At 41.7% G+C, this 26,407-nt stretch overlaps 1 protein-coding gene across 1 annotated transcript in view; it reads left to right on the top strand.

Moving 5' to 3' along the window:
• Positions 1 to 25,857, top strand: part of LOC310703950 (kinesin-like protein KIF28) — a 29,188-nt gene extending 3,331 nt beyond the window's left edge. Inside the window, exons 2-23 of the mRNA XM_083496811.1 lie at positions 545 to 736; positions 2,017 to 2,220; positions 2,775 to 2,810; positions 4,382 to 4,606; positions 5,230 to 5,384; positions 6,092 to 6,203; positions 7,226 to 7,293; positions 8,549 to 8,691; positions 10,150 to 10,271; positions 12,184 to 12,274; positions 12,766 to 12,820; positions 14,546 to 14,669; positions 14,880 to 15,024; positions 16,620 to 16,738; positions 17,754 to 17,861; positions 18,189 to 18,463; positions 20,077 to 20,211; positions 21,036 to 21,202; positions 22,943 to 23,049; positions 23,427 to 23,577; positions 24,956 to 25,146; positions 25,676 to 25,857. Coding sequence (XP_083352937.1) covers positions 545 to 736; positions 2,017 to 2,220; positions 2,775 to 2,810; positions 4,382 to 4,606; positions 5,230 to 5,384; positions 6,092 to 6,203; positions 7,226 to 7,293; positions 8,549 to 8,691; positions 10,150 to 10,271; positions 12,184 to 12,274; positions 12,766 to 12,820; positions 14,546 to 14,669; positions 14,880 to 15,024; positions 16,620 to 16,738; positions 17,754 to 17,861; positions 18,189 to 18,463; positions 20,077 to 20,211; positions 21,036 to 21,202; positions 22,943 to 23,049; positions 23,427 to 23,577; positions 24,956 to 25,146; positions 25,676 to 25,837 — 3,087 coding nt within the window. The 3' untranslated portion in view covers positions 25,838 to 25,857. The remainder of the gene's footprint in view (positions 1 to 544; positions 737 to 2,016; positions 2,221 to 2,774; positions 2,811 to 4,381; positions 4,607 to 5,229; positions 5,385 to 6,091; positions 6,204 to 7,225; positions 7,294 to 8,548; positions 8,692 to 10,149; positions 10,272 to 12,183; positions 12,275 to 12,765; positions 12,821 to 14,545; positions 14,670 to 14,879; positions 15,025 to 16,619; positions 16,739 to 17,753; positions 17,862 to 18,188; positions 18,464 to 20,076; positions 20,212 to 21,035; positions 21,203 to 22,942; positions 23,050 to 23,426; positions 23,578 to 24,955; positions 25,147 to 25,675) is intronic.
• Positions 25,858 to 26,407: the final 550 nt, after the last annotated feature.

Here is a 26,407-nt window from a genome sequence, read left to right as displayed (position 1 = left end):
CTGAAACCAGGCATTCTAGAGGTGAGGGGCTGAGTTGAGCCCACTGTCATCACTTGATGTCATCAGGCCCAATTGCTGTCCTAGCTCCAGGTTGGAGCACCCCACTGCAGCAAAGATGCAAGGGCAGCCCCATTGCTGCCCGACTGGGTTTTGGATTGTAGTGTTGCAGGGCCCTTTGGTGTATTTATGTAGATAGTGATGGGAGGTACTGCGTTATATGAATATCTAACACTTTCAAAGAACTGTGGTAGTGTGTGATACATTATAAATGGCCATTTGAAATGTGCAGCATAGATGAAATGTTGAATAAGGCCCTGTCTGTAGTATACATTTAAAGCAGTATCATGCCACATTAAACAAGCACGGCTTCCCCCAGACAATCCTGGGAACAGTAGTTAAAAATGCTGAGAGTTGTTAGGAGACCCTTATTTTCCCCACAAAGCTACAATTCTCAGCTCAATGAAAATAGGGATTAATTGTTGAACCACTCTTGAGAGTGAATTTTAATTTTTAAATATTAATGTGATTTTTTAAATTTCAATAGAGAGAGAAGAATGCAGGCAGCAGATGTGTGATTTCTATGAATTGCAGCACTACAAGCATACATGATCCCAGGAATCCAAGCCATGTAAAAACCTTTACCTTTGACCTGGCGTATTGGTCACACAATGGATTTTTAAAGGACCAAGATGGCAAGCTAATTTCAGCTGGGCCAAACAGCAAATATGCGGGACAGGTAAAATGCATTTCATACAGTGATTTATTCTTTCGCAATGCAATGCTAAAAGCATAACTACTCATTCTGCACTAGGACCAGTTCACAGGATGGTAAAGCAGAGGTTGGATTCAGTAAGAAAACTTAAAGTTCTCAATTTAAAAACCCAGTTCCTTTGCCTAGATTTTCACATCTGCACTTGGGTTGCATGTTTACAACTGTCATTGCTCTGAGCGCAGTGTTAGAGCACCTTATTGTTGAACTTTTTGGAGTATCTGATATGGTCAGTGCACCAAGACCAACCTATCCATACCTGCAGTGCTTCATGATATCCAAGGGGCTGCTGCCAAAAGAAGTAAAATGTCCTTCCTAGTGTGTACAATAGCGCACACTGTACACACACATTGGCATCTATTCTGGTGCTGAGGACTATTTTCCTCACATTTCTGTTTCAAAGATTTTACTGATTTTCAAGGAAAACACAAACATAAGCATTATCAAAATAATTTGTTCTCCTGCCTTCCCCTCCCCTCCCTCCAGAACAGAAGACTAATGCATCAAATGTTCTCTTAAGTCTATGTGTGCAGTCAGTGGGTGCCAGCGATCAGGGTGTTCATTTGAATATTTTATAAAGGAGTTCCTTTTTAAAAAATAATCCGTATCAGATATGTCATTCAGGGCTTGTACTCTATTAGTTACGGTAGTTTCTCAGATAAAACAATTGTCTGTTTCCATTGTGTCCTTTCCAGTGTTTTGCAACTACAGTGGTACCTCGGGTTAAGTACTTAATTCGTTCCGGAGGTCCGTTCTTAACCTGAAGCACCACTTTAGCTAATGGGGCCTCCTGCTGCCGCCGCACGATTTCTGTTCTCATCCTGAAGCAAAGTTCTTAACCTGAAGCACTATTTCTGGATTAGCAGAGTCTGTAACCTGAAGCGTATGTAACCTGAAGCATATGTAACCCAAGGTACCACTGTACCAGAAGAAAGGTGATAAGTTATTTGTGTAATAGGTTACCTTGAAGATTGTTAATAACCTAGGCATGGATTACACTGTATATTCTGGTTTGTGATTTTACTTATTTCTGTGAATACCTTTCCCAAAATAGTTGCACTAACTCACATGCACATGAAAAGTCGTACCGGTTACCTTGCGCCCTTTTTCTTGCATTTCTGAGCCTTCATATTAAGGCAGCATTGGAGCAGGCAAGTAAGATTCTGTGTAGATGTGCACTAGACAGCTTATTTGTGTGTTCTTATAAATCTAACTTAGATTTATTTATTTTTTAAACCCCATTATAGAAGGAAGTTTTCCGTGACCTTGGGCAGGGAGTTCTAGACAGCGCTTGGCAAGGTTACAATGCTACCCTCTTGGCTTATGGTCAGACTGGCTCAGGGAAAAGCTATTCCATGATTGGATATGGTGCAAACAGAGGCATAATCCCAGTGGTCTGTGAAGAGCTCTTTAAAACAATTCAAAACCAAGAGCAGAACAAGCAATATCAGGTTGGTTCAAGTTGTATAAAAAGTTTGTAAATGCCAGCATTGCTGGATGCCTAAAACATATTCTATATTTGGGCAATATTAATTGCAGTTTTTGTGTTTCAGGGGTGTATATATGTAAATCTAAATATATTATGCCATGGTGCTGAAGGATGAAACAGATTCGACTCTAAAAGGAGCGATTCTGAGTAGCTAAACCCATAGAGATTTAATCACATAAAGATTCTAGTGACAAAAAAGTCACAATTTCTATTATGGGGGTGTGTATGAAATCACATAAGCTGTATTGGTTTGTTGTTGAGAGTTGATTTTTTTAATAAAAAAAACCCGTTTAAAAAGCAACTTTTCAAGCTGTTGGAGTCTCAAGAGTGTGAATAAAATGCGATAAGGAAGAGAGAAACTGGGTGTGGAGGGAGTTGAAAAAAACACTATAGCTGAGTAGGCTCAGTGCACTCAATGCAGATTGACACATGAAATTGCTGAATTTTGCTAAATTGATTTGTAAACTGTTCATAGTAGAAACGGTGACTTTTTGTATTTTGCTGTTCAATCTGCAGGTTACATTTAGCATGCTGGAAATTTACAATGAACAGGTAATTGCAGTAAATGACACTCATTCTTTTATTTTTCAGTGTTTCTCCCTTAGAACCTATACAAGAAAGGATGTTTTCTAATAGCAGAGAACTTGAAATTTGTTCAGAAAGACATTAACATTTCAAAAATAAACCCAGTCATTTACACCCATGTCATGTGACACTGCACCTATCTTGCATATTCAAGATTGGATGGGGTAATAATAATAATAATAATAATAATAATAATAATAATAATAATAATAATAGCTTGCAGAAGCAGGTTTTAGCGAGGGAAGGGAAAACACCTGTATTAAGTAGCCTACCTTCAATGTTGTGTGGGCCAACACTATTGTAGTCTCATATTTAGAGAAGTAATGCCAGACTAATAGCACTTTGGGTGAGAGGTGAGAAACCATTTCTATACTAAACTGCTGGATTCTCATTCTTCAAGTATTGCTGCTTCCATAGGCTTGTATACGTAACCAAAATATTTCCCTCTTTAATCTACAAGCTCCATCCTCTGAGGCTAGTATCGGATGCATTGTAGGCTGTCCATCTCCCTGTGTTAGCTGAGTAATGAATTGACCTTATAGCAAACTGGCAGTCTCAGTCATGTGCATTTAGCTGAAAAGTATTGAGTATATTCAAGTTCCTACAAGTGTGATGGCTATTATTGGGAATGCTATTATTAAATATATAGTAAATGTTCTGTATAGTTTGGGAAGCATGTGGGGAGAATCATATGTACACAGTGTACATGCACAAACATTGTACAGTGGTACCTCTGGATGCGAACGGGATCCGTTCTGGAGCCCCGTTCACATCCTGAAGTGAACACAACCCGCGTCCGCGGGTCACGATTTGCCGCTTCCGCGCATGCGCCTGACGTAATTTTGAATGTCTGTGCATGCGCAAGTGGCAAAACCCGGAAGTAACGCGCTCCGTTACTTCCGGGTCGCCGCGGAGCGCAACCAGAAAATGCTTAACCTAAAGCTACCTCACGTAATCTGGGAAACCGGGTTCGCGTCTCCACTCCTCCACATGAAGCTGCTGGGTGACCTTGGGCCAGTCACACTTCTATGAAGTCTCTCAGCCCCACTCACCTCACAGAGTGTTTGTTGTGGGGGAGGAAGGGAAAGGAGAATGTTAGCCGCTTTGAGACTCCTGAAGGGGAGTGAAAGGCGGGATATCAAATCCAAACTCTTCTTCTTCTTCTTCTTCTTCTTCTTCTTCTTCTCATGTATATGCACATGTTTACTTCAGATCACATGACTCCTTGAGAGTATCCATATTTCCTGCCAACTTGTCAGTTCTACAGAGTTGCAATTGTTTTATAAACCATGAAATGGGCCTGTGTTCTAGCTACACATACCAAGGGTGCAATTATTTTTGTCCATGAATGAGATTATTTGATGTGTTTTTGTGGCATTACTGCAGGTATTTTTAAAAAATACTTCTGAAATATACTGTTCTTTTGCCAATTAATCCTAACTATATACACAATTATATATATATAACATCTTGTTAGGAACTCACCTTCTTTTCAATTAAAAAAATACTCTAATAAAGACACTTGTTTGCAATCCAAGGTTATAGACTTGCTCTCTAAAATCAAGAAGCGGGGTGGACTCAAGTTAAGGGAAGATCAACAGCAAGGCTTCTATGTGGATGGCTTGAAACTGGTGCCCTGCGACAGTTATGCACAAATTGAGAGGCTAATGGAACAAGGTACCAAAATAAGAACCACTGCTTCAACCAGCATGAATGCCACCAGCAGTCGCTCTCACATGGTCATCACCATTCAGTTCAAACAGGTATGTACAAAACACTTTAGGTGTGGCCAAATGTAAGCAGAGAGTTAGATCTTAAAGAATTGGATTCCTTGTGAGGTTTGTGTTATTTCCATGGATATATTGTAGACCATCAAAACAAAGGACTGCTTTAATAGGTCATGCATAGCGATCCTGTGGCAAGAGTTTCTAGCACATGGCGGACAAGACCTGAGAGTGGAGCTGCTATCTGGTATTTTGTGGACTTGGCTTGTGGCACACCATTGTCAAAATCATTGGCTTGGATGTTAAGCAATAACATTAAGCCAGCCCCTGCCATGGTTGACAACAGGGGGAAATGACTTGGGGGAAGAGGGATTCTAGAACCACTAAACAGTTTGCAACATCTGTTGTGTTAGGTTTGCAATTTCAAGAATTGGTTTTGCATGTTTTGAAATCTGGGATACTACTTATTTTGTTTTGAGCCAACAGAGTTTTGCTTTGATTGGTTAGAGCCCTATCAACTTGTGAAGCATGTACTGTAGTTGGATCTGCTGAGTCCAGTAGTAATGTCTCCTCTGCAAATGCTGGTCGAGAGGAGGAGAACTTAAAAGACTTGCACTGATGAAGTTCCCCTTCTCTCCTTTCCCCAATGCTGCTGCTTGTAGATTTTTCTTAGAGAAGACATCACTAAGCAATCCATTATAAATCTGGTAGACTTGGCTGGAAGTGAAAGACAAAAATCATCAGGATCCGAAGGAGACAGGCTGAGGGAAGGGTCACGTGTAAATCTAAGTTTGACCACCTTGGGAAATGTTATCAGGTACAAAATAGATTTTGTGAAGTGACCTAACCATCCCTTGAGTATTGCATGAATAGTAACTTTCAATTAGATGATAAGCATCTTAGGGCAGGCTCCTGTCTTTTTGCTCATTAGTCTTTAAAGTACCAGGTACATATGATATTTTTTTAAAAAAATCCTTATACAGTGGTGCCTCGCAAGACGAAATTAATTCGTTCCGCGAGTTTTTTCATCTAGTGAATTTTTCGTTTTGTGAAGCAGCTCAAAAACCGCAAAACCCTTTCGTCTAGCGAGTTTTTCGTCTTGTGAGGCATTCGTCTTGCGGGGCACCACTGTAGTAAACAAAGCTTCCAGTCTTAGAAATCCAAACTTAGAAACTTCCCTGAGTAGTACGCCCTTATTTCAAAGATAAGAGAATCTCACTTTTCTGTTAATTTCCTTTAAGGGATGTTTTTGACAAATAAATATTTTAATGTATTATTTGGGATATTAAACTTTTTAAGTTATGCCACTTTTTTTTTTAGCATTTCCTGAACATCAGCCCACATCCCATCTAGTGACCTTAAATGACTAATTCTCATATGTAACAGTAACAAATAGAAACTCTTGTGCTCTTTAGCTTGCAACATATTCAGTGAATATGGTACTCAGATATATGACTGATTTATTTTAAAGAAATAAATCTCCTGTTCACTCTCTTTCCCTTCTATCATTTATTGTTCTTCTAGTGCCCTGGCTGAGGCTGCTGTAGGGAAGAAAGTGTTGCACGTCCCATATAGAGATTCAGTTCTAACAAAACTATTGCAATCTGCTTTGGGAGGAAACAGCAGAACTATTATGGTAAAGCTTCCCCCCCCCCCCGGTAAATTTAGTAAATTATAGCAATTTCCCCCACTAGAAGATAAAAATGTGTTTCTTGTTCTGTAAACACATTTGAGACGGTGTACATAATTCTGTGTTATTTGCTGTTTGGGTGCAGTAAAAAGGACTGAAAAAAATCTGAGACACTGGCTACTTGGGAGTTGGATGCTGATTACATCACCTAGGAATGAGAAATATTTCCCCAGCTCTGGCTACTGAACTGTATTTGCATATCTTATCCTCCCCCACCCCCAGTTTCAATCACTGAGATATTTAGAATTTCACAGCCAGATTCTCTTAAGCCGTTATCTGGGCAGGTATATCATCTGAAGTAAAGAGCCTGTTGTGTCTTGTCATGTTAGTGCTGCCTTCAGCAACCTGTAAAGCTCCAGATGTTTTGGACTACAGCACATACTGGCTGGGAAGGATAGGAGTTGTAATACAAAACGACTGAAGGCTACATTAGTGATTTGTGAAACCGCTTTCTCCTGTATATGTGCAGTCAAAGCCATTCTTGGAACACAGGTGCTGTGTGGAAACATTAATGCAAACTCCAAAATATGCAGTAAGGCAATTATAACCAGCCCATATGTCACACAAAAATGTCTTAAGCATTCCTGTTTTTCAGAACTCCGTATTAAGTTGAATGTGAAGCAAAACAGGGCAGGGGGAGACAGGGAGGAAATCAAAAGTTTGCATGAAATTAAAGCCACAAAGTCTTTCTGCTTTAGAAAGTTTGTTTGCTAGTTTGGTTGTCCCTAAAAACGTTTCTCTACTTCTTATTTTGGAGGTTCTCCACCCACGCACCCCCACAATGGAGCAGCATGGCTTGCTATTTGTTTTGGGTTTTTTTTTGTTTACAGTAATCTGTTATCAACATTTATCTGAGAGGGGTTTATTTGGCTAAGAGGTCTGCCAGTTACCAATTCATATTCTATTAGTCATAGTCACAGTAGAGAACAAATTACTGAAAAGAAACTTGTCCTTTAACATATTTGCAGATTGCAGCTATTAGTCCAGCAGACATGTGTTATGAGGAGACGCTGTCAACTTTGCGATATGCTGAGAGGTATATTGTTTTCACATCTTGTAAGAGAAGTGATTGGAATGGATTTCAAAGGAGAGCAAGAAATTAAATAATCATTAGCTGCTATTTATTTGTGTGGGCACATACTACCCTGTTCAAGATCTGATCCACTGTTGTCACCCTAGAAATGTTAGGTAAAGGTACCCCGGACCATTAGGTCCTGTTGCGGACAACTCTGGGGTTGCGGCGTGCATCTTGCGCTATAGGCTGAGGGAGCCGGCATTTGTCCACAGACAGCTTCCGGGTCATGTGGCCAGCATGACTAAGCCACTTCTGGCGAACCAGAGCAGCGGACAGAAATGCCGTTTACCTTCCCGCTGGAGCGGTACCTATTTATCTGCTTGCACTTTGATATGCTTTCAAACTGCTAGGTGGGCAGGAGCTGGGACCGAGCAACGGGAGCTCACCCCGTCATGGGGATTCAAATCGCCAACCTTCTGATCAGCAAGCCCTAGGCTCTGTGGTTAGTTTTAAATGCATACTCCTGAATTAGAGGTCCTGTTCCTTTTTCCAAACCAAGTTAACTTCTAGAACACATTTAGGGGATTTATATGGGATTGACTACTTTTTTGTGAATGGCCACTGTTAAGAATTTAATTCTTACCATCTGAAGTTTTCTACATTTCGTTTATTTCTAAGTGCATTTGTTCAATCCTGTGTGTATATTTATCTGCAACTCATAATAATGTTTCGTGCATTCGAAGGGGTGAACTATACTCCAGTAAAGCTTAAGTCATAATAAATTTGTGAGTCTTCAAGCTGCCACAAGACTTTGTCTTAGTCTTGCAGCAAAAGGTAACATGGGAACCCCTCTGGAAATTAAGTCATTATTGTGCTTTAATTATATCTCATGTCAATCCTTTGCTGCAGCCCAGGGAAAAGGGAGTGTTGAGGAGGGGAAGCAATTTAAGGGAGACTGGGATGTGTTTTTTCTCACTGTCTGGAGAAAGAGAACTGGGCTGGGCTGCTTATTATCTTACAAGAGAATCATAGAATCATAGAGTTGGAAGAGACCACAAGGGCCATCGAGTCCAACCCCCTGCCAAGCAGGAAACAAGGGCCTTACAGCACACAACAAATCATGTTGCCATGACTATTGTTTTTGCATCCTCCAAATTGCCACTGAAGCTTCGTGAGGGTATGTTTCATTTGATTATGTTATTTGCTTTTGCTATACAGCACAATAATAGTCGTTGTCCCCCAACCCCCAACCCCGGTTTTTTTTTTAATCTGAAAGAACCAAAAAGATAAAGAACAAAGCTGTGATAAATGCAGGTCCAACTGCAAAACTGATAAATGAGCTGAAGGCAGAAAATTGTCATCTATTGTCCAGATTGTCAGGCCTTGGAAACTCTGGTAAAACGGTAGCAGATGAAACAAGTAAGTAGAGGAAGAAACAACAATTATTGTATTAGAAAACCTCGTGTTACCATTCTGCTGTCTTTTCTACTGTTTTCCTTTTCTGAGAGACTTACACAAAGTGGTGAGGCTTGAGTTCTGAGGCGTCTAGCTTAAGCACACTCTCTTTAGCACACTCCCCCACCCTGCCCTCCAACTACAGCCCCACAGAGGACCTACCATCTATTTCAGGAGGTCACCTAGCCCCTCAGGAGCAGGTTTCAGGGAGGTGGTGGAGAGGGCTGTATTGGTCCTTGGAATCCAACCCATTGTTTTTAAGGGAATGAGCCTATCGGGAGTGTATTAAGGCGAACGGAGCTAGGTGTGTTATACCTGCCTTGGAAACAGGTCACTCACATGCAAGAGCTAAATGCTGAGGCATTTGGGGCCCACTGGGGTTGGCATCTTGCCTGCACCCTTGTGGCAGCACTCCTGCAGCTGCCAGCTCCCCCATTTCTCCCGCAGGTTCACTCACGGGCTTTACCCAGCAGCAGTGCTGTAATGCACCGTTAAAACACTACTGACACCAAGTAAGCCTGCTTGCTTGTGAGCATGAGTCTGGTAGCTATTCCACCTCTCCCTGTAGTGCTTGGTTGTGAGTGGACCTCAATGTAGCCCCCCTCATGCCCCCCTGCAGTTCCAGGTCCCCTCCCCCTTTCTGCCCCACGATTGTGCCTGCGCTGGTGCCAGTTCTGTCACCGCACATTGTACCCTCACCTGTCGCTGTGCCTGCGCTGCTGCTACAACGCAACAGCGGCGGTGAAGGCGCAGCGCCAGCTGTGAGGGTAACAGGGCTGGGTTGGCAGCAGAGACAAACCCCCAGGGAGGCTGGCAGCAGCCCAGTGGTGGGGGAGGGGAGGCGGTCAGATGCACTGCCTGAAGCAAATGGCCTCATCACCACCACGCCCAATAACTAAAAACACGCTGAACCTCACAGGATCGGTGCTGCTTGAGCTTCAGTCTGAAAAGGATTATTCCTTTTGCAAGCAGTGCAGACCTTGAAATACTATATAAAATACTCTATACCTGACCTTATAAGTAGACAACATTTGTAATGCAGTGCCTACCACGTGACATAGGTAATGTGAGCCAAAGTTTCTTCAAGGATCTCCAATATGCATAAATTAGGGGTAGTAAAATAGATCCAGAAACCTTTCATCAGTTTTTCTGGTAGGATAGAAGCACTTGAACATACTGTATGGCTAAAGTTCCTAGCTATAAATATTTCACTAGTGCTTAAGAACTGTTTGTTTCAGTTACGGAATATATAAGAATCATAAATATCTGAGTATTTCAAGCCTGCTATTTCAGGGTGGCTTAATGAAGGTACCACAGAATTCATTTGGAGAGAGAAAGAGTGAACGCTGTTTATAAATTGGATTTTTATTATTGTTTTCATATTGCATCCGTAATTAGTTTAGTTTTGTTTATTCTTTCCAGAAGAGCTTCGCTGCTTGCTAGCTGAAAATGAGCTGCGGATTCAAGCCATTCAGGCTACCTGGGAATATCGTCTGGAAGAAGCCCGGAAAGAATGGGAGCAGCAATATGCTGCAGTAACCCAGGTCAGGACATCTGGACACTGGATGTCCATCTCCATCAATCCTCAGCTTGAGAGCTTTCCCGTGTTTTTAAAGTAGCAATTGTTGGAGCAAAGTGCTGGACCATACAGTTAAATTCTGTTTTTTCTCCCAAAGAATCCTGAGAACTGTAGTTTGTTAAGGGTGCTGGGAACTATGGCACTGAGAGGCAAATTACAATTCCCAGGATTCTTTGACGGAAGCTGTGTACTTTAAATGTATGGTGTGCATACACCCCAAAACAGAGCTTTCCAAACTTCTCATGTTGGTGACACACTTTTTAGACATGCATCATTTTGTGACACAGTAAATCATTTTTACTAGCAAACCAGAGGTTAAACTAACCCCTTTCCAGCTCTGGGAGGAGACCGGGGAGTGTTTGCGCAACACATTCCAGCCTACACACTAATGTGTCGCAATGCACAGTTTGGAAAGCTGTGCCCAAAATGTTCGTTTGATGTGGTTCAGAAAGGCCATCCTCTTCTGAATGTTTTTAAAACAATATGTACCTAATTAGCATGACTATATACCATGTACTTGGGAGACTTCTGCAGGCAGGCTTCCCCATTAATTTCAAGGGAGAGGGCAGCCCGTCGTTTCTTATTGAAATGAGTGAGAGAGCTCTTGCTGGTGGAGTAAGGTACTACAATACAGGTTGGTGCCTTCCACTTGAAGAACTTATTGGATTGTGGTGAGCAGTGGCTGATATACTAATAAGATTGAGCTATGCTTCTTATAGCAGCCACCACAGCAGCAAATAATAATAATAATAATAATAATAATAATAATAATAATTATTATTATTATTATTATTATTATTATTATTATTATTATTATTATATCCCGCCCTCCCCAGCCGAAGCCGGGCTCAGGGCGGCTAACAACAATAAAACAGTACAACAGTACAACACAACACAGCACTCTAAAATCATTCATTATAATGATTATAAATATTGGAATGTGTCACATTTTATTGGGTATAAAATGTTGCAGTGTGTGTGCTCAGAAAATATCGTTCTGTAGAACTAGTGTTGAAGGATGATTATTATTAATATTATTAATTTAATTTGTTAGTCTCTGTATCCTGCCCAGGGTAATCCAAAGTGACTTACAAACAAACAAACAAACAAACAAACAAACAAACAGAAGAAACTCCACATCGATACTTTAAAACTAAGAGGGAAAAGTAATACATTAAAAACATGAATAGTTAAAGGCCAAAGGCCTAGATATAGAGGAAAGCTTTTGCCTGGCACCTAAAGATATCGAATGATGTCTCCAGGCAAGCCTCCCTAGGGAGAGCATTCCACCAACAAGTAGCCACCACCTGATTTCCTCCTTTCTCCTGTCGTGGAGAGGGCACATGAAAACAGGCCTCAGATGATGATTGCAGGGGCCAGGTCACTTCATATGGGTGCAACAAATTAAAAACGCATGCAGGCGTATGGGAAAGAGCAATTGCGAAAAAGGCTTCTATGTTGCTAATGGCTACAGAAACATGTATTTGGTCATGGGGCAGTGTGGTCAGTTATCAGGAACCAAAAATATAGGAACAAGGAGTCCATGCAATTACTATCTAAACTTGAGAAACATATGTGACAGAATGACCGGGGGGGGGGGGGTAGGTGTCCAGGAACTCTTGCATCCTATGGTTACAGATAGCCACACAGATGCTATGTCCTGTATGAATTCTTACCTATTCTTACATTTAACCTTGAGCATTTTTATTAAAGAGCTAGATTTTTCGTCAGAGGAAGAATTGCTAGCCTTGTTTATGATAGCAGGTGCAGTCTCTGGAAAGAAGAGACTAGTTATTTGGAAGCCACGTGTCACATATGTTGTTGGCTGTCATTTAGTGGGAAGAGTGTGCTGAAATAAGGTTTAATTAATTCCACAGGAAAGATGGATGATGGAGACATGTCCTTATCTTGTGAATATAAACGAAGACCCTCAGCTTTCGGGCGTTCTCAAATATTTCATTCAAGACGGTATTATTTTGTTTAAGTGCTAAATGTGTGTTGCTCAGGTGGGTGATCCATTTTATATTATTACACATCTGAGTAATGTAACCAAAACAAGTGAGTCTTTTTCCAAGGAGGTTGCAAACAAAACTCTTACCCCTGGGGAGACAAGATGGAAGGGAGGAAAGGGTAATTCAATAGGGCAGTGTATTTGCTTACCCACAGAATATTGAGTTGTGGAACAGCATACAAATGCTTAAAATAAAATGTACAATTTCAGTTACGCATGCTTTTAAATGTATACCTTATTCTAGTTTATTGTCTAGCATATTGATAAAGCTTTTTCTTTTTGTAAATTAACCAACTGCAATTATATCTCCCAAATAAGCTCACTGATAGCCACCCAGATTGTTCTTGTCTTTAGCATTTCACAGGGAATCGTGTTTATATACACCGTAAAAAAGATGTTCACCACAGTTTTCCAAAGCAAAGTTTACACAGGAAACGTTTTATTTCAGGTTCTTCAGATGTTGGTCAATCATCCTCAAATGCAATAACTCTTCGAGGTTTAGGGTATGTAGACGAGCTTATTCCTTTCTACAGGAAATTTCATCAACAGTGTGGTAACTTTTTTTGGTTTTGATTATAATTAGTTGGGAGGGAGATAGAAACAATAAATATGCTACTAGATTGGGGTAGGCAACCTTGTTGGAAAAACGCCGGGAAGGCCGCCACCTTCCCAAGACACGGGGGCGTCTCTCCGGTGGTCACCCTCTGGCTGTAAATCTTCCTCAGTCCAGAGAGATAAGCGACCCCTCCCTCCTGAGAGGAGCATGCTCATCTTCTGGTATCTCATTGCAGAAGAAAGAAACAATCGTAGCCTTAAAACTACTTTATTCAACGGTCTATATACAGAGACTCCATCAGCATGTCTGCTCTCTCTCAGCAGCAGTACAGAACATCTCAAACAGAAGTGAAAGTAACTTCTCTCAGTACTCCAACAGTAATGAGACTTCCTGTCTCACGCTCTCAGACACTCACATGATATAAACAACCATAGTGCTACTTGCTGAGCAGCTAGTGAGATAAAAATCCTAACAAACCTAAGGCCCAACTGCCTTCTCAATCTGGCCCATGGATGGTCCGAGAATCAGCGTGTTTTTACATGTGTCCTTTTATTTAAAATACATCTCTGGGTTATTTGTGGGGCATAGGAATTCATTCTTTTTTTCCTTCAAAATATAGTCTGGCCCACCACATGGTCTGAGGGACGGTGGACTGGCCCACGGCTGAAAAAGGTTGCTGACCCCTGTGCTAGATGATGCTTACTAAAGTTATTATCTGTCTCTGTCACTAAGGCTCTGTCTAGCATTGCAAGATATTTCATTCAAAACTTTGATGTGGGTTTAATTTATTGCTTTCTCTTAGTTTGTCTTGGATCATTTGGCCTTTTCTGTAAGTGAGGGTCATATAACCCACTGTGTTTACGTGGTTGAGAAGTGGGAATGCCAAACAAACTTGAATGCAGCCTCAAATACACAAGGGACCTCATTTCCTCTGCTTATTGTAACTGGGGTTTTACACCTATTTAATGCCTACTTTAGCATTAAAATACAGTGGTGCCCCGCAAGACGAATGCCTCGCAAGACGAAAAACCCGCTAGACGAAAGGGTTTTCTGTTTTTGCGTTGCTTCGCAGGACGAATTTCCCTATGGGCTTGCTTCGCAAGACGAAAAAGTCTTGCGAGTCTTGCCATTTTTTTCGCTCCCCCCTTTTACTAAGCTGCTAAGCCGCTAATAGCCTTTTAGCTGCTAAGCTGCTAAGCCTTTAATAGCCGCTAAGCCGCTAATAGCGCTAAGCCGCTAAGCCGCTAATAGGGTTGCTTCGCAAGACAAAAAAACCGCTAGACAAAGAGACTCGCGGAACGGATTATTTTTGTCTTGCGAGGCACCACTGTATATAATAACATTAATAACCACTTGTCTATCTAACCCATTTAATTGTTTGTTCCATATGGTAGGGGCTCTCCAAGGTTTTAGGCAGATTTTTTAATGAACCTTGAGATCTTTTCATTGGGGATAATGAAGGATCCAGCTTAGGACCTGTGTCTTGGAAGGCATCTGGACCCTGAGCTTGAGACCCTTCCCACCCACTTCTCCTTGCGTCTTATTCCAAATGGTGCCTTACTACTCCTTCCCTATTTTCACTAGAAATGAAGCAGTGCTAATTTTACTCTGGTGGTGCGGTGAAAGATGTCTGTCACGATCTTGAATAGCTTGCTTTACAACTGTCTTTCAGCATTTTGGATAAGCATGCAACATTCACAAATGCTGACGGTAAAGTTACTATAACACCTCGGGATAAGTGTAAAGTCATTGTTAATGGTGTCCCCATTGCTGTGAAAACTAAACTGCAGCATCTGGTAAGTTCTTTGTTTGTTAACCGTTTCCCCATGCTTCGGTGTACTGTGTATATAGCTCAGTTTCTTAGTTATTATACTAACTCTTGCTGTGTAAAGACCAGGTTTCTGAAGACAGCTTTCAGGCTCTGAAAATATAATTAAATATAATGCTTAACAACCAATTGTGCAGTAGAAAGGCTTTCAGCAAGCCCTGTATACTCAATCCCTCAGGACCGTATTATTTTGGGGTCAAATAGTGCATATCTCTACATTGGACCACCTTCAGATCGCACCAGCGAGGACCTGACCAGATACGATTATGATTTCATTCAATCAGAGTTGGCAGCAGCAGAAGGTTTCAGTGTAGATAAACTTGGTAAGCACTATAATATATTAGTTTTCATGTTGATTTTCTAGATTTGTTGCTCCTGGCTTATTTGTTATTTTATTACACCTTAATATTTCATGGTAAGCTACCTACCCTGATAACTTGATTGAAAGGTATGTTTCACATATTAATCCCAACACAAATTAAACATGGTGCTAAATTAATATGCTATGAACAAATCTGGATTAAGGTGGTTGGGGCCCCTAGTGCAGTTCCCAAAAGAAGGCACCCCCTACCTCCCCCCAAAAAGGAATGCAAGAAATAAAGTACTTGTCAGGGGTTCAGGAGCAGAGGCGAGGGCAAGGGAGGAAACAGAGAGCGAGGGGGAGGAGTCCGAAGAAAAGATGAGTGATGACAACGACCCGAGATCTCCGAGTCTTTCCAGTGAATCAGAAGATTCACAGAAAGGAGCGCCAGTGGCCAGAGCAAGGGGGGAGCCTAGGGGGACACCCCAGGAAGAAGGGTCCAGAGGGGGTTCAGAGAGCAGCAGCTGGAAATCGGGGCCAGCGTCACCAACAGAGCGCAGTGGAGAGGAAGGGCGCCAGGTATCGAGCTCTGGCAGCTCGCAGCAGGGGGGAGGGCATGAGTCAGGAGTGGCCACACCTCCATCGGGGAGCGAAGAAACGGTCAAGCGGAAAGTGGAAGGTTGGGCGCGCGCGCCAAGTTCAAATGCACAGGAAGGTGGCGCAGTAAGCAGCCCGGAAAGGGAGCCAGGTCCTAAAGCCCGACGCAAGGAGACAGAAGGGTCCGGGGGGTCAGCGTCAGAAGAGTCCAGGAAGGAAGAGACCACGGGGGGCAGAGGGACCCAGAGAAGAACGGTCAGGCGGAAAAGGTGGAGTAAGGCTAGGGTATTAAGTTGGTGTACAGGGGGCGGAGACTCAGACGGAGCTTCGCCGGTCTAGCTTATAAGACGGTAGAGCTGCACGCGGCAGCTTGAAAATGGAAACTGTAACTCAATAAAGACTTTTATAAAGTGAACGCTGGCTAGCGTGATCCTCTGTGAGCTAGGATCTGGAAGCAGCTCTGACAGTACTGGTATCCGAGAATACATCTTGAAATATATTAAAGACTAACACATTTATTACTGTATAAGATTTCGTGGATGACACCCACCCACACCCACACACCCCTTAATAAAATTAGCAAAAAATAAAATACTTCAAGCACATGCAGTTTCATATTTTAAACTTCTCATTGTTTTTGCTCACTTCCTAACGGGTTGGTCACCAGCTCACATGGACTGTTCTGCAGATATAGGAGGAGGCATAAAATGACTGCAAAAGGGGACCTAGTGCTTTCATCATAGGCATCAAATTTTGCTTCCTTTAATCAGAGTGATGTATCTTTGTGTTATAAATGTACATATTTTTCTGGGTAGTCAAACCCTGCCAATTAGTACAGTTCCAAGACTTCAACCAATCTTCATCTAGCATGATTATTGTATGTTTCAACAATGCACAAGTCCAACTTCTGTTCAGTTGCACAGCAGCTGAAATTTCAATAACCTAGTCATTTCTCTGCCATAACCATGAAAACTGCTCTTACCTAGACTTGATGATAAGGTGCTTTTTTCCCCCCCTCAGGTGCTGCAAACAGGAAGAATGGCAAGCCAGATCCCAGTGTCCTTGCTGTGTTCCATGATTATCTTAAGTTAATGCCTTTGGTTGCTGAAGCCAATCAAATGAGTGTGGAGCTGAGAAAGGTAAGTTTGCGTGTGCCATTGTTTACTGCAGGCGAAAGTCGTCCTGTTAGTTCAACAGACCTGATAGTCCACTGATTACACCTGTTGGGTAATTCTGTTTGTCCAAACCAGATATCATCACATGGAACTATGGGAAATAACAAATTTATTTTCTTCAGGAGAAAAGGCTCCTCCTGTAGGGCTGAGAATAAAGCTTGCAAGCCTAATTCTCAACCCTGTACTGCATGGCGAAACAAAAGGAGTACATAAAGTGAATGCCTCTTACAATAGAGAGGGGCTGCATTTAACAATATGTGTTCCCGAAAGTGTGTTCAGGGGTTGGACTAACTTGTCCAGTGCCTTTGATTATTTTTGTCTCTCTGCGTTTGGGTCTCCAGCCTATACCGGTGCTGCAGCTATCTGGATAGCTACATTCCTTTGATGGGTTATATTGCCTGCATTGTTCAATATGTACTACGTTGTACTGTGTTGCAGGATGAGGCCTACTTTTCTTTTTTTGAGGGGGAGATAGTGGAAGTCTGCTGGTGGAAGATGGTGGAATTTTTCTCCAATTTCAGAAATATCTGAAAGATCACAATTTATGATTTTGTCTCTCCTAGAAAATAAAACTACATTATTAGACAGGAGAAGGCAACCACAAGAACTACTTGGCATCTCCCTTTTTTTCTTTTTTGCAAGATAACTGCCTTTGCTGTGATTTAGTCCCATTCTTTAAACTGTGAGAGAGTTTATCTATCTATCTATCTATCTATCTATCTATCTATCTATCTATCTATCTATCTATCATCTATCTATCTATCATCTATCTATCTGTCTTACCTAGTAACACCCTACTGTTTATGTCATTTACCTCTTATACCATTAAAAAGGAATTTGCATTATAGTGTTTTGCATATATACCCAATTTTAATGATTCTTGAGACATTTCTCTATTTTAGCTTTCTAAATTGAAAGCTAGTCAGCTACAGAAAAAAACTTTTTTGATAAGGTGTGGTTTCTTTTTTTTTTTTAACAGGACCTAATTTTGGAACTGAAAGTGAAAAATTTGGCTTCCTCTGACTCTAGAGGCTATGATCTGCAAAAGGAGATCATAGTTAAAGTGGCGCACAAAGTTACAAACCAGGTAAAGTAGTCTCAACTATTAGTCATGGCAAGTTGTATTGAGAAAGACTATGGTGCGCACTTCACAGGTTACTCTATTTTACACCAGCTGGGCTTTCCCTGCCCATCCAAAGTCCTCCCTGCTACTGTCTCAATGGCTGGTTCCAGTTTGACAAGGGAGGCTGCTGGTTCTGGTGCCAAAGCCCCAGTCTCCCAGGTTTGTCCCCTTCTCTGTGTATTCTTTGTTCAAGACATGTGCAGCCCATAAGTCAGCTTTTTGGAAATACAACTTAGTTTTTACAGTATGAACCTTATGATTAGAATAATTCAAGTTACCTCATTTCTCTAGATATGGGTTTGGTCAAAACCCAAGTTCATCAACAGAAAGTTTTTAATGGAAGAGCTCTATCAGCGTTTCTTAGATGGAGAAGATGTGCAGGTTGACAAAGAAAGCGATCCATTCTGGGATCCCGTGGAAGTAATCCATTTAGGATCTGCTCACATCTGGCTCCAGTCCCTTGCTTATTGCATGAAACTTGAGGAACAAACAGAACTCCTGAATTCTGAAGGAATGGAGGAAGCCATCATACTTATCAATATCATTCCATGCTCTCCAAATGGCAGGTGAGCGCCTGCTGTTTGTTACTTGGGCTTAACTTGAAGATTTATGCCTGTAGCTTTAAAACGGGGGTTGGTAACCTGTGGGTTTTTAGGCGTTGTTGGACTACAACTCCCATCATCCTCTACTATTGGCCATGGTCTGATGGAGTCCAATAACACTTGGAGGGGCATAGGTCAGCCACGCCTGCTTTAAAAGCTATGATGCAACAAGAAATTATGCAGCTGCTGTGCCTTCCCCTTCCCTCACTGATTTGCCAGCCCCATTGCTTATTTTCCTCTCCCATTTGTTGCACAACAGACACGACTTTAGGATGGGCAGAGGCTGATGGAGCAATGGGCAGAAGACAGGGGGGCTGTATCTTTCCTACTACCTAGGAAACATGCCTATACAGTGGTACCTCGGGTTACATATGCTTCAGGTTACATACGCTTCAGGTTACAGACTCTGCTAACCCAGAAATAGTGCTTCAGGTTAAGAACTTTGCTTCAGGATGAGAACAGAAACTGTGCTCTGGTGGCGCGGCGGCAGCGGGAGGCCCCATTAGCTAAAGTGGTGCTTCAGGTTAAGAGCAGTTTCAGGTTAAGAATGGACCTCCAGAACGAATTAAGTACTTAACCCAAGGTACCACTGTACATTTAATAACTTGGAGGCAGAAACTTGACAACCCTGTTTCTTACTGCCTCTTCTGAAGCTTACAGATAAAAATTCTAACCGACAGAGAACATTTAAAGTCTGACTAGGTATAAATTTATTATACATTTGTTTATAAATACTTCTAAACCACTATTCTGGGCATAATAGTCCTCACAGAGTGGTGCACAGTTGTGAAATAAAACAAATAAAACCATCTGTTTAAAACATTCACCCATTAAACTGTAGAAGTTGATCCAAAATGGCAATGAATAAGTTGCAGATTGAAATACAAAATCTATTTTAAACAAAGCTAATAACATGGAGCCATAAGGATTTCCACAAAGAATGAGACCCACAAGTGCAAGACTATCACCAACAAAGTCCTGCCTCTGACATCTGTGCAGCATTTTTCAACTCCAAGCCATAGAGCAGGGTCATACTTAGATCAGTTTTAACCTTGTCCAGGGATAGGGCCCTCAAAATGCTGTTGGAGCAACTCCCATAATCCCTGACAATCAGCCATGCTGGCTAAGGCTGATGGGAGATAGGGCCCAATAACATCTGGAAGGCCACAGGTTTGCCATCTCTTACCTTGTGACTTTGTTGGTCTATAAACTAGCCTTGGACTTGATCAGCTGACAAGCTGAGAGCAAACCCAATTGGCTGTGCAGCAACTCTGTAGCATCACTGATATCAGTGGGGCTTGGGCAGCACTAATCAGCTGATTAATTCAAGGTATACTTTAAGTTCCAATATGATCTTTACATGCCCCACATCCGATGACATGTATGACATCAGATGTGGGAGGAATGGGTCTGGTTTGGGGAGAAACTGTATTGCAAGTTAGATTGGGACCCTTGCTGGACCTAACTAGCTCTATAGTCCAGAGCGCAGTGCTGGTTTAGAGTTACATCCAAATAAGATCAAAGTCACTACCATCTTGCATATTAATTCCCATTTTCCCCATTTTATTTTTAAATAGAGCCTTTGGAGAGGACGATATGGTCATTGATCCTTTGGAATTGCTGGGCAAAAGAATTGATTTCCAAATTCACATTTTACAATGCCTTGGAGTCAAATGGATAAAAGAAGTGGCACAGAGAGGGATTCAGATTGGGTATTGTTAGTTTAAAGCTTCCTGTGAAATATTCTCAGTTTGGCTCTTCGGAGTGAATAACAATTTCACAACTGAGTTTTCTTTTGCATGTAAACTTTACCAAGATAGCAATCTTTTCAGATAATGTTGGGTATCTGAATTTCTTCAGTTATGCACTTAAATCCATTCTTGACTTGCTGGTCTCTTTCCTGTTGTTGCTGATTTAGTAAATAATTTAGCTTTATAAATAATAGATTATAATGATCTCCACGGCAACTCCATGGGTTGTTGCAGGGTCAGCCTGTGCTTTTTTCAACTCCTAGTATTGCACAGCACTGTAAACCAGGAGTAGGCAATAGGATGTCCTCCAGATGTTAATGGACTCTAATTCTCATCAGCACTAGCCATCATATGCAGTGGCCAGGGATGATGGGAGCTGGAGTCCATCATTATCTAGAGGGGCCACAGGTTCCCCATCCCTGATTTTAATGAAGCTTGTTCAGAAGAACTTCCTAATAAACTGTGTCCAGTGGACGCCAATGCCTGTTAGGTCAAGTAGTCAAGATTAGAACTGGGTTCTAATCAAGGGAAATGTATTTTTGGAAATTGTGACATTTTTGGCCGAAAAACAGTATTAAAAATGACTGCCATAAAGAAATTAAGAAACCATTTCATGAAATTTATTGGGCATGCAAGACAATTTTTTAAAATTAATAAGTAGGAAGGAAAATCTAACCTTGAAATGTTGCTTCAAAATTGTCATATTTCTGTTATTTCAAGCAGTTGATCTCTTTGGACACAGACATTAGTTTTTAATTGGGTCTTCGTTTGTTTTACTATTTTAGATATAAATTTTATGATCTCCCATGCTCATTATACACAAAGCCTGTTTGGAAAAATGTGAACCCGAAGATAGAAGAGCTAGTAAATTTTTCAACCCTTAATATGTCCCATGATTTTTTGAACTATTTGCAGAAAAATGCTCTAATTGTTGACTTGTGGGGGCTTCAAGGTATGCTTTTGACTTTTTATCTTGATAAAGCTATGTATACACCTTTATGTTCAGTACTTTGTATCTAAAAGCATGGCTTTTGTTTGGAAAGATAACATAAAGTTGCCATGTACAAAGTCAAACGATTGATCCTTCTTGCCTAGGCTTGCTTACTCTTGCTTACTCAACTTGTGGTGGCATGGCATGTACATCTCATTAAACCACAGTTCAATAATAGTTTATTAAGCCATAAGCTGCCCCACGGACAATCAAGCAAACCTTTGTTTCATCATACCTTGAGTCATTTCCTCCCCCTGCCTATTTCCACCATCTCCTGTCGCTCTACCTACTATCCCAAAAATCTTTGTGGTGCCCAACTCATGGCGCTTCCTTTTTCCCATTCCTGTTAGACAGTGTGTGGAAATGTTCCTGAAGTTTTTAATCAGCTGTAATCAACAGCCAACTCCCTTTCCTTGCCCCATGAAGTTCTTTACAGAATTTATTTCCATTCCTCTCCTCCACTCTGTTGCCACAGCCTATCAGCTTTATTCCCCTACTCACCAATCACCCTGTTGTGTATTGGCTCTCCTGTCTTGTCAGACCAAACCTGCCTGATTCAGCTCTCAGGCACTGTGCTTTTAGTTGCCTGTTCTGCATTACAAGCAGCAGACTATGGCATGGTGAAAGCAAAAGGTCTTTCAAGCTGCCCTGCACCTCTCCTTCAACCTCCAGCTTTTGCATGTTTACACAGCAGTATGGGGCTGTTTGTAAAAGGGCTTTCAAACAGTCCCATGCTACATTCTGAAGTCCTGACAATCAAGGCTACAAAGCACTACATCATCTGACATCAAGTGATTGGCAGTTCACCCCTGCTTTTAATATTAATCTCTGGTATGTGTTGTAACTGAATCGAAGGCTTGGACAGCTTTGTGGTGCTGCAAGTAGGTCATGCTGACTTTTAGCCCTGTACAGTGGTACCTTGGGTTACATACACTTCAGGTTACATACGCTTCAGGTTACAGACTCCGCTAACCCAGAAATAGTACCTCGGGTTAAGAACTTTGCTTCAGGGTGAGAACAGAAATCATGCTGCAGCGGCAGTGGGAGACCCCATTAGCTAAACTGGTGCTTCAGGTGAAGAACAGTTTCAGGTTAAGAACGGACCTCCAGAACGAATTAAGTTCTTAACCCGAGGTACCACTGTACCTTGATTCTGTGTGGTTGGGCCCTTTATGATAGAATAAAGAGTGCTCAGTTATGCGAGATGCTAGGTAGACCTTGAGTTTAAATCCTCCTGGCTCTTCTTTACACTTTGAACTATTGACACAAAACATTTTGAACTCTTGCTGGCTTGTTCTGCTTGTTCATTGTGAGACCACGACAGCTACAAGGCTTTGACCTGTCTTACATTTAAAGTTAATTACATTACTCAGCAGCCACACTCTAACCCCACCTAGGACCAATGACTAGTCTAGTGCACTTGTTCTCCCAGGAGATGCTGGCGCCTGTCCATCACCCTTGTTTCCCTAGGATACCTTGCATGTGCAGTATCATAATGGCACATGTTAGACAGGAGTGGAGTGGCAGCAGACACCTGAAGCAGCAGAATAAGGTAGCTTTAGGGGAAAGAGGGATAATTAAGGGGGGCTGATGAAGCTCTTACTAGGAACATGCTGTTCTTTGTTATCAATGTTTAAAGTGATATAGAATGGGAATGTGGGGGGTATAATCTATAATGGCAATATCTTCCCAATAATACAGAAGGATGTGCGCAACTGGATTCCTCTCGGCAAGACATGGCATTAACAAGGGAGAGCTCTATTATCATTGATAATCCCAGAGCTGAGGTTCTGAGACACACCAGTCTGGTACGTAAGTGTATTTTTGGTATTCTTGCATGTGGTCAAAGATCATAACCAAGCAGTGTCCCAATTTCATGTAGCTTATATGGCAGGTGTTTTTTTTTTTTTTGTTTGTTTTTTGCTGCTAACATGAATTGCTTTCCCCCTGCCGTTGAGAATGGAAAAAGATCTAAAAAACCCCAGAAACAAACTTAGGGACAAAAAACTGATAACTATTTACTAGGGACAAATTCAAGGCAATAGGGGCTTTCCTTGTACATGGGGACAGCTGGAGGCTATGCAGCCATATGATGGCCAAATGTGCCATGAAACCAATACCATTTCCATATGAATTATTGCACATGTACACACTTATTTGTGATAAGAATTTCTTCTATTTTTAGGACACAGAAAACCAGATTGCTGAACTTTACCAAAAGCTGTTAAAACTAGAGCAAGAGACTGAACTGCTTAGAGACATTAACAGAGCTCTAAGGGAAGAAAATGTACTTCTGAAGGATAAATTGAAAGCGTGCGAGACGGAAACCCATAAAAGTAAGCACCTGGCCCCTTTTAAAAAGGTTGCGGCGCTCATCTCACTTTACTGGCCGAGGGAGCCAACGTTTGTCCACAGACAGTTTTTCTGGGTCATGTGGCTAGCATGACTAAGCCACTTCTGGCGAAACCAGAGCAGTGCATGGAAACACTGTTTACCTTCCCGCTGGAGTGGCACCTATTTATCTACTTGCACTTTGACGTGCTTTCGAACTGCTAGGTTGGCAGGAGCTGGGACCAAGTAACAGCTCACCCTGTCACGGGGATTTGAACCGCTGACCTTTCGATCGGCAAGCCCTAGGCTCAGTGGTTTAGATCACAGCGCCACACGACCCCTTTTACTTCTGCTTTAATTATGTTGAATTTGACCCTCTTCGGCTGCAATCCTGAGGGGGGGGGGCGGAGGGGGAACTGAAGGCTGTTTAATTCCATACCCTGAGACCCACTGGGTCGAACTGAGGACGGAGGAGCATTCTTATATTCCCTCAACAATTTTATAGTTTGTTTTTAAACTATAAGCTATAAACCAAGCTATAGTTTGGTTCTAATAGGAAGGAAATACAAGGGAGAGATATTTACATCAGCTCCTAAGCTAGTTTAAGCGTCTTTCTGGTTTGGAGATATGTCAGGTGGCTGAGGCAGCTTTGGAGCCTTCAAATTCAAGCCATTACCTGGTTCTTCCTCTCCCTGTGACATGCTCGCTACTGGGCCTACAGATGTCAGAGCTCCAATGCTGGTAGGCTCAGGGTGTTGGAGGTTTCCTTGGTGGCAGGAAGGGAGGTTCCCCTCCCTTATGCCGGAGAAGGGAGTACCAGTGTACACTATGTCCTCTTGCATGCCCTCCCAGGGCCATAGAATTGCAGCCATAGAGCATTAACTGCTCATATTTACTTTAATACATTTTGGGACAGGTGACAGCTGGCATGTTTCAGATGAGATTTATCATGCTTGATTTATTGTAGTAGTGGCCCACCTCAAGGTCTCACATCAATGCACATTAATGCAAATTTTGTTTATCTATGTAAAAATGTTTTACATGTGTTGTGCAAGATGCTCTGGTTGTTATAAGTAATCAAAAACAGGATTATTATTTTTTACATCTGTTGATTGAAACTCAGGACAGGAAGTTGGCCTTGCCCCACTGCCAAAGTCTGCTAGTAAATTCAAATTAAAAAAAGTTTTAAGAGGAAGTGAAGATGAGAATAGAGCCGCAAGTAAAAGCCAGGAATCTCAGCACCATTGAGTATGGAGCATTTAGCTTTCACATAACTTTTTGTCGAGATTGCTGGAGGGGGGCAGCAAGAACACCAAAATTCTGGCCGTAAGTGGTTCTTTCCTTCTGTCTGTTGATACTAATCTTCACATCTTCCTGTTTTAGGTAAGATCTTAAAATCTCCTACAAAACCTCAAGCTGCTAAGGTAACTCAATCAGCGTCAAAAGATTCTCACCCAGTTTGCAATTCTCGGATGAGCTGCGATGCAGAATTTGCTAAAGCCCTCAAAGCCTTCTACCAGAATATGAATGTGATCAGAGGCCAGTTTTTGAAAATAAAGCACTGCAGAGCTCCGGTATATATATCTTAACTGATTCTTAAAAAGAAAGGCTGAATCTATCCTTAATTTTTTTCCAAAAAATTAATAATCAGTACAATCCTTTTGAAAACATCTACAGTGAACCAGGAGAAAACCCTCCCAGGACTGTAACTTTCCTCTTTTACTGCTCTCTAAATTCTACAGCTCTAAGAATGCCCGAGTGTTCTTCACACCTAGCAGCCAAATAATGAAGTACTTAATGTTTTCCAGACTTGTAAATGTATTATATTGCAGGGCACATGCACCTTGTGTCCAGTGAGAGGGTTTATTTACGAAGGCTGAAACTGGGACATAGGAATGCAGAGTGTGCCTCTGCTTTCACTTCCATTGTCAAGACTAGAAGAGCTTTTGAATAAAGCTGTAGAGCTGCCTTCATACTTCACCCCCCCCCCCTTAGGATTTACTGTAGCTTGGGTGTGCTCTTCCTTGCTGAGTTAAGTTGCCCATTTGCTGGTGTAAGCTATTCTTTCCTTTTCACACTGCAGCTTCTGTATTTCATTTCCAGGAAGAAGATAATGTGCAACTACTTCGACATTTTGCTGAGAGACAGTCACACATGTTAAAGGACTTTGGAGAGCAACTTGAGTCAAGTATAAGTAAACTGAAAAATGATGTTGCTTTGATAGTTAAAAAGAAACGGGAGAGGCTAGGTTGCAGCAAACCATAAAGTCATTGTACGAAATAAAACAGTAGTGTTTCAGTATAATTGTAACTGTGCTAAAGCATATGTTGTTTTGTGTCACTACAAATTAAGAGCACAACTTATGTATTTACCAGACCCACCCTGGACACAGCCGCAAGAGGGGAATAATCTAGTTCCAGGGTATGATCTGAAGGCACCTGAGGCAGTCTCCTTGCTGAAGCTGAGCAGGTCAGGATCTGGTCAGTGCCTGGGTGGGTGACCCATGATGGAAGAAAGGTGGTGTAGAAATGTAAGAAAATAAGTAACAGTGCATATGAGAGCATTAGAATGTGCTGGTCATTATGTATCATTGATACCTCTACATAAGTGTTCCTAAGCTTCCTGTGTGTAAATCACTCCTGCTGTAACTCATAGGTCCTGAGAAGGAAGTAGATGGGAAACAGCTATGGGTCTGCCAGTTCTAAACAGTTTCAGGCATTGTACTGTGTCTGTGGTAGGAGAGTGACAGTTCCATTGACCATTGTACTGTTCTTCTCACACTGACATAGGAGGAATTGTTCCATCAGGAATGTTTATACACTTTTAAATTTGTGC

This window comes from Podarcis liolepis (assembly GCF_965112155.1).
Source record: "Podarcis liolepis genome assembly, chromosome: 3".
Classification (NCBI taxonomy): Eukaryota; Metazoa; Chordata; class Lepidosauria; order Squamata; family Lacertidae; genus Podarcis; species Podarcis liolepis.
This window is presented reverse-complemented; position numbering and strand designations above follow the sequence as displayed.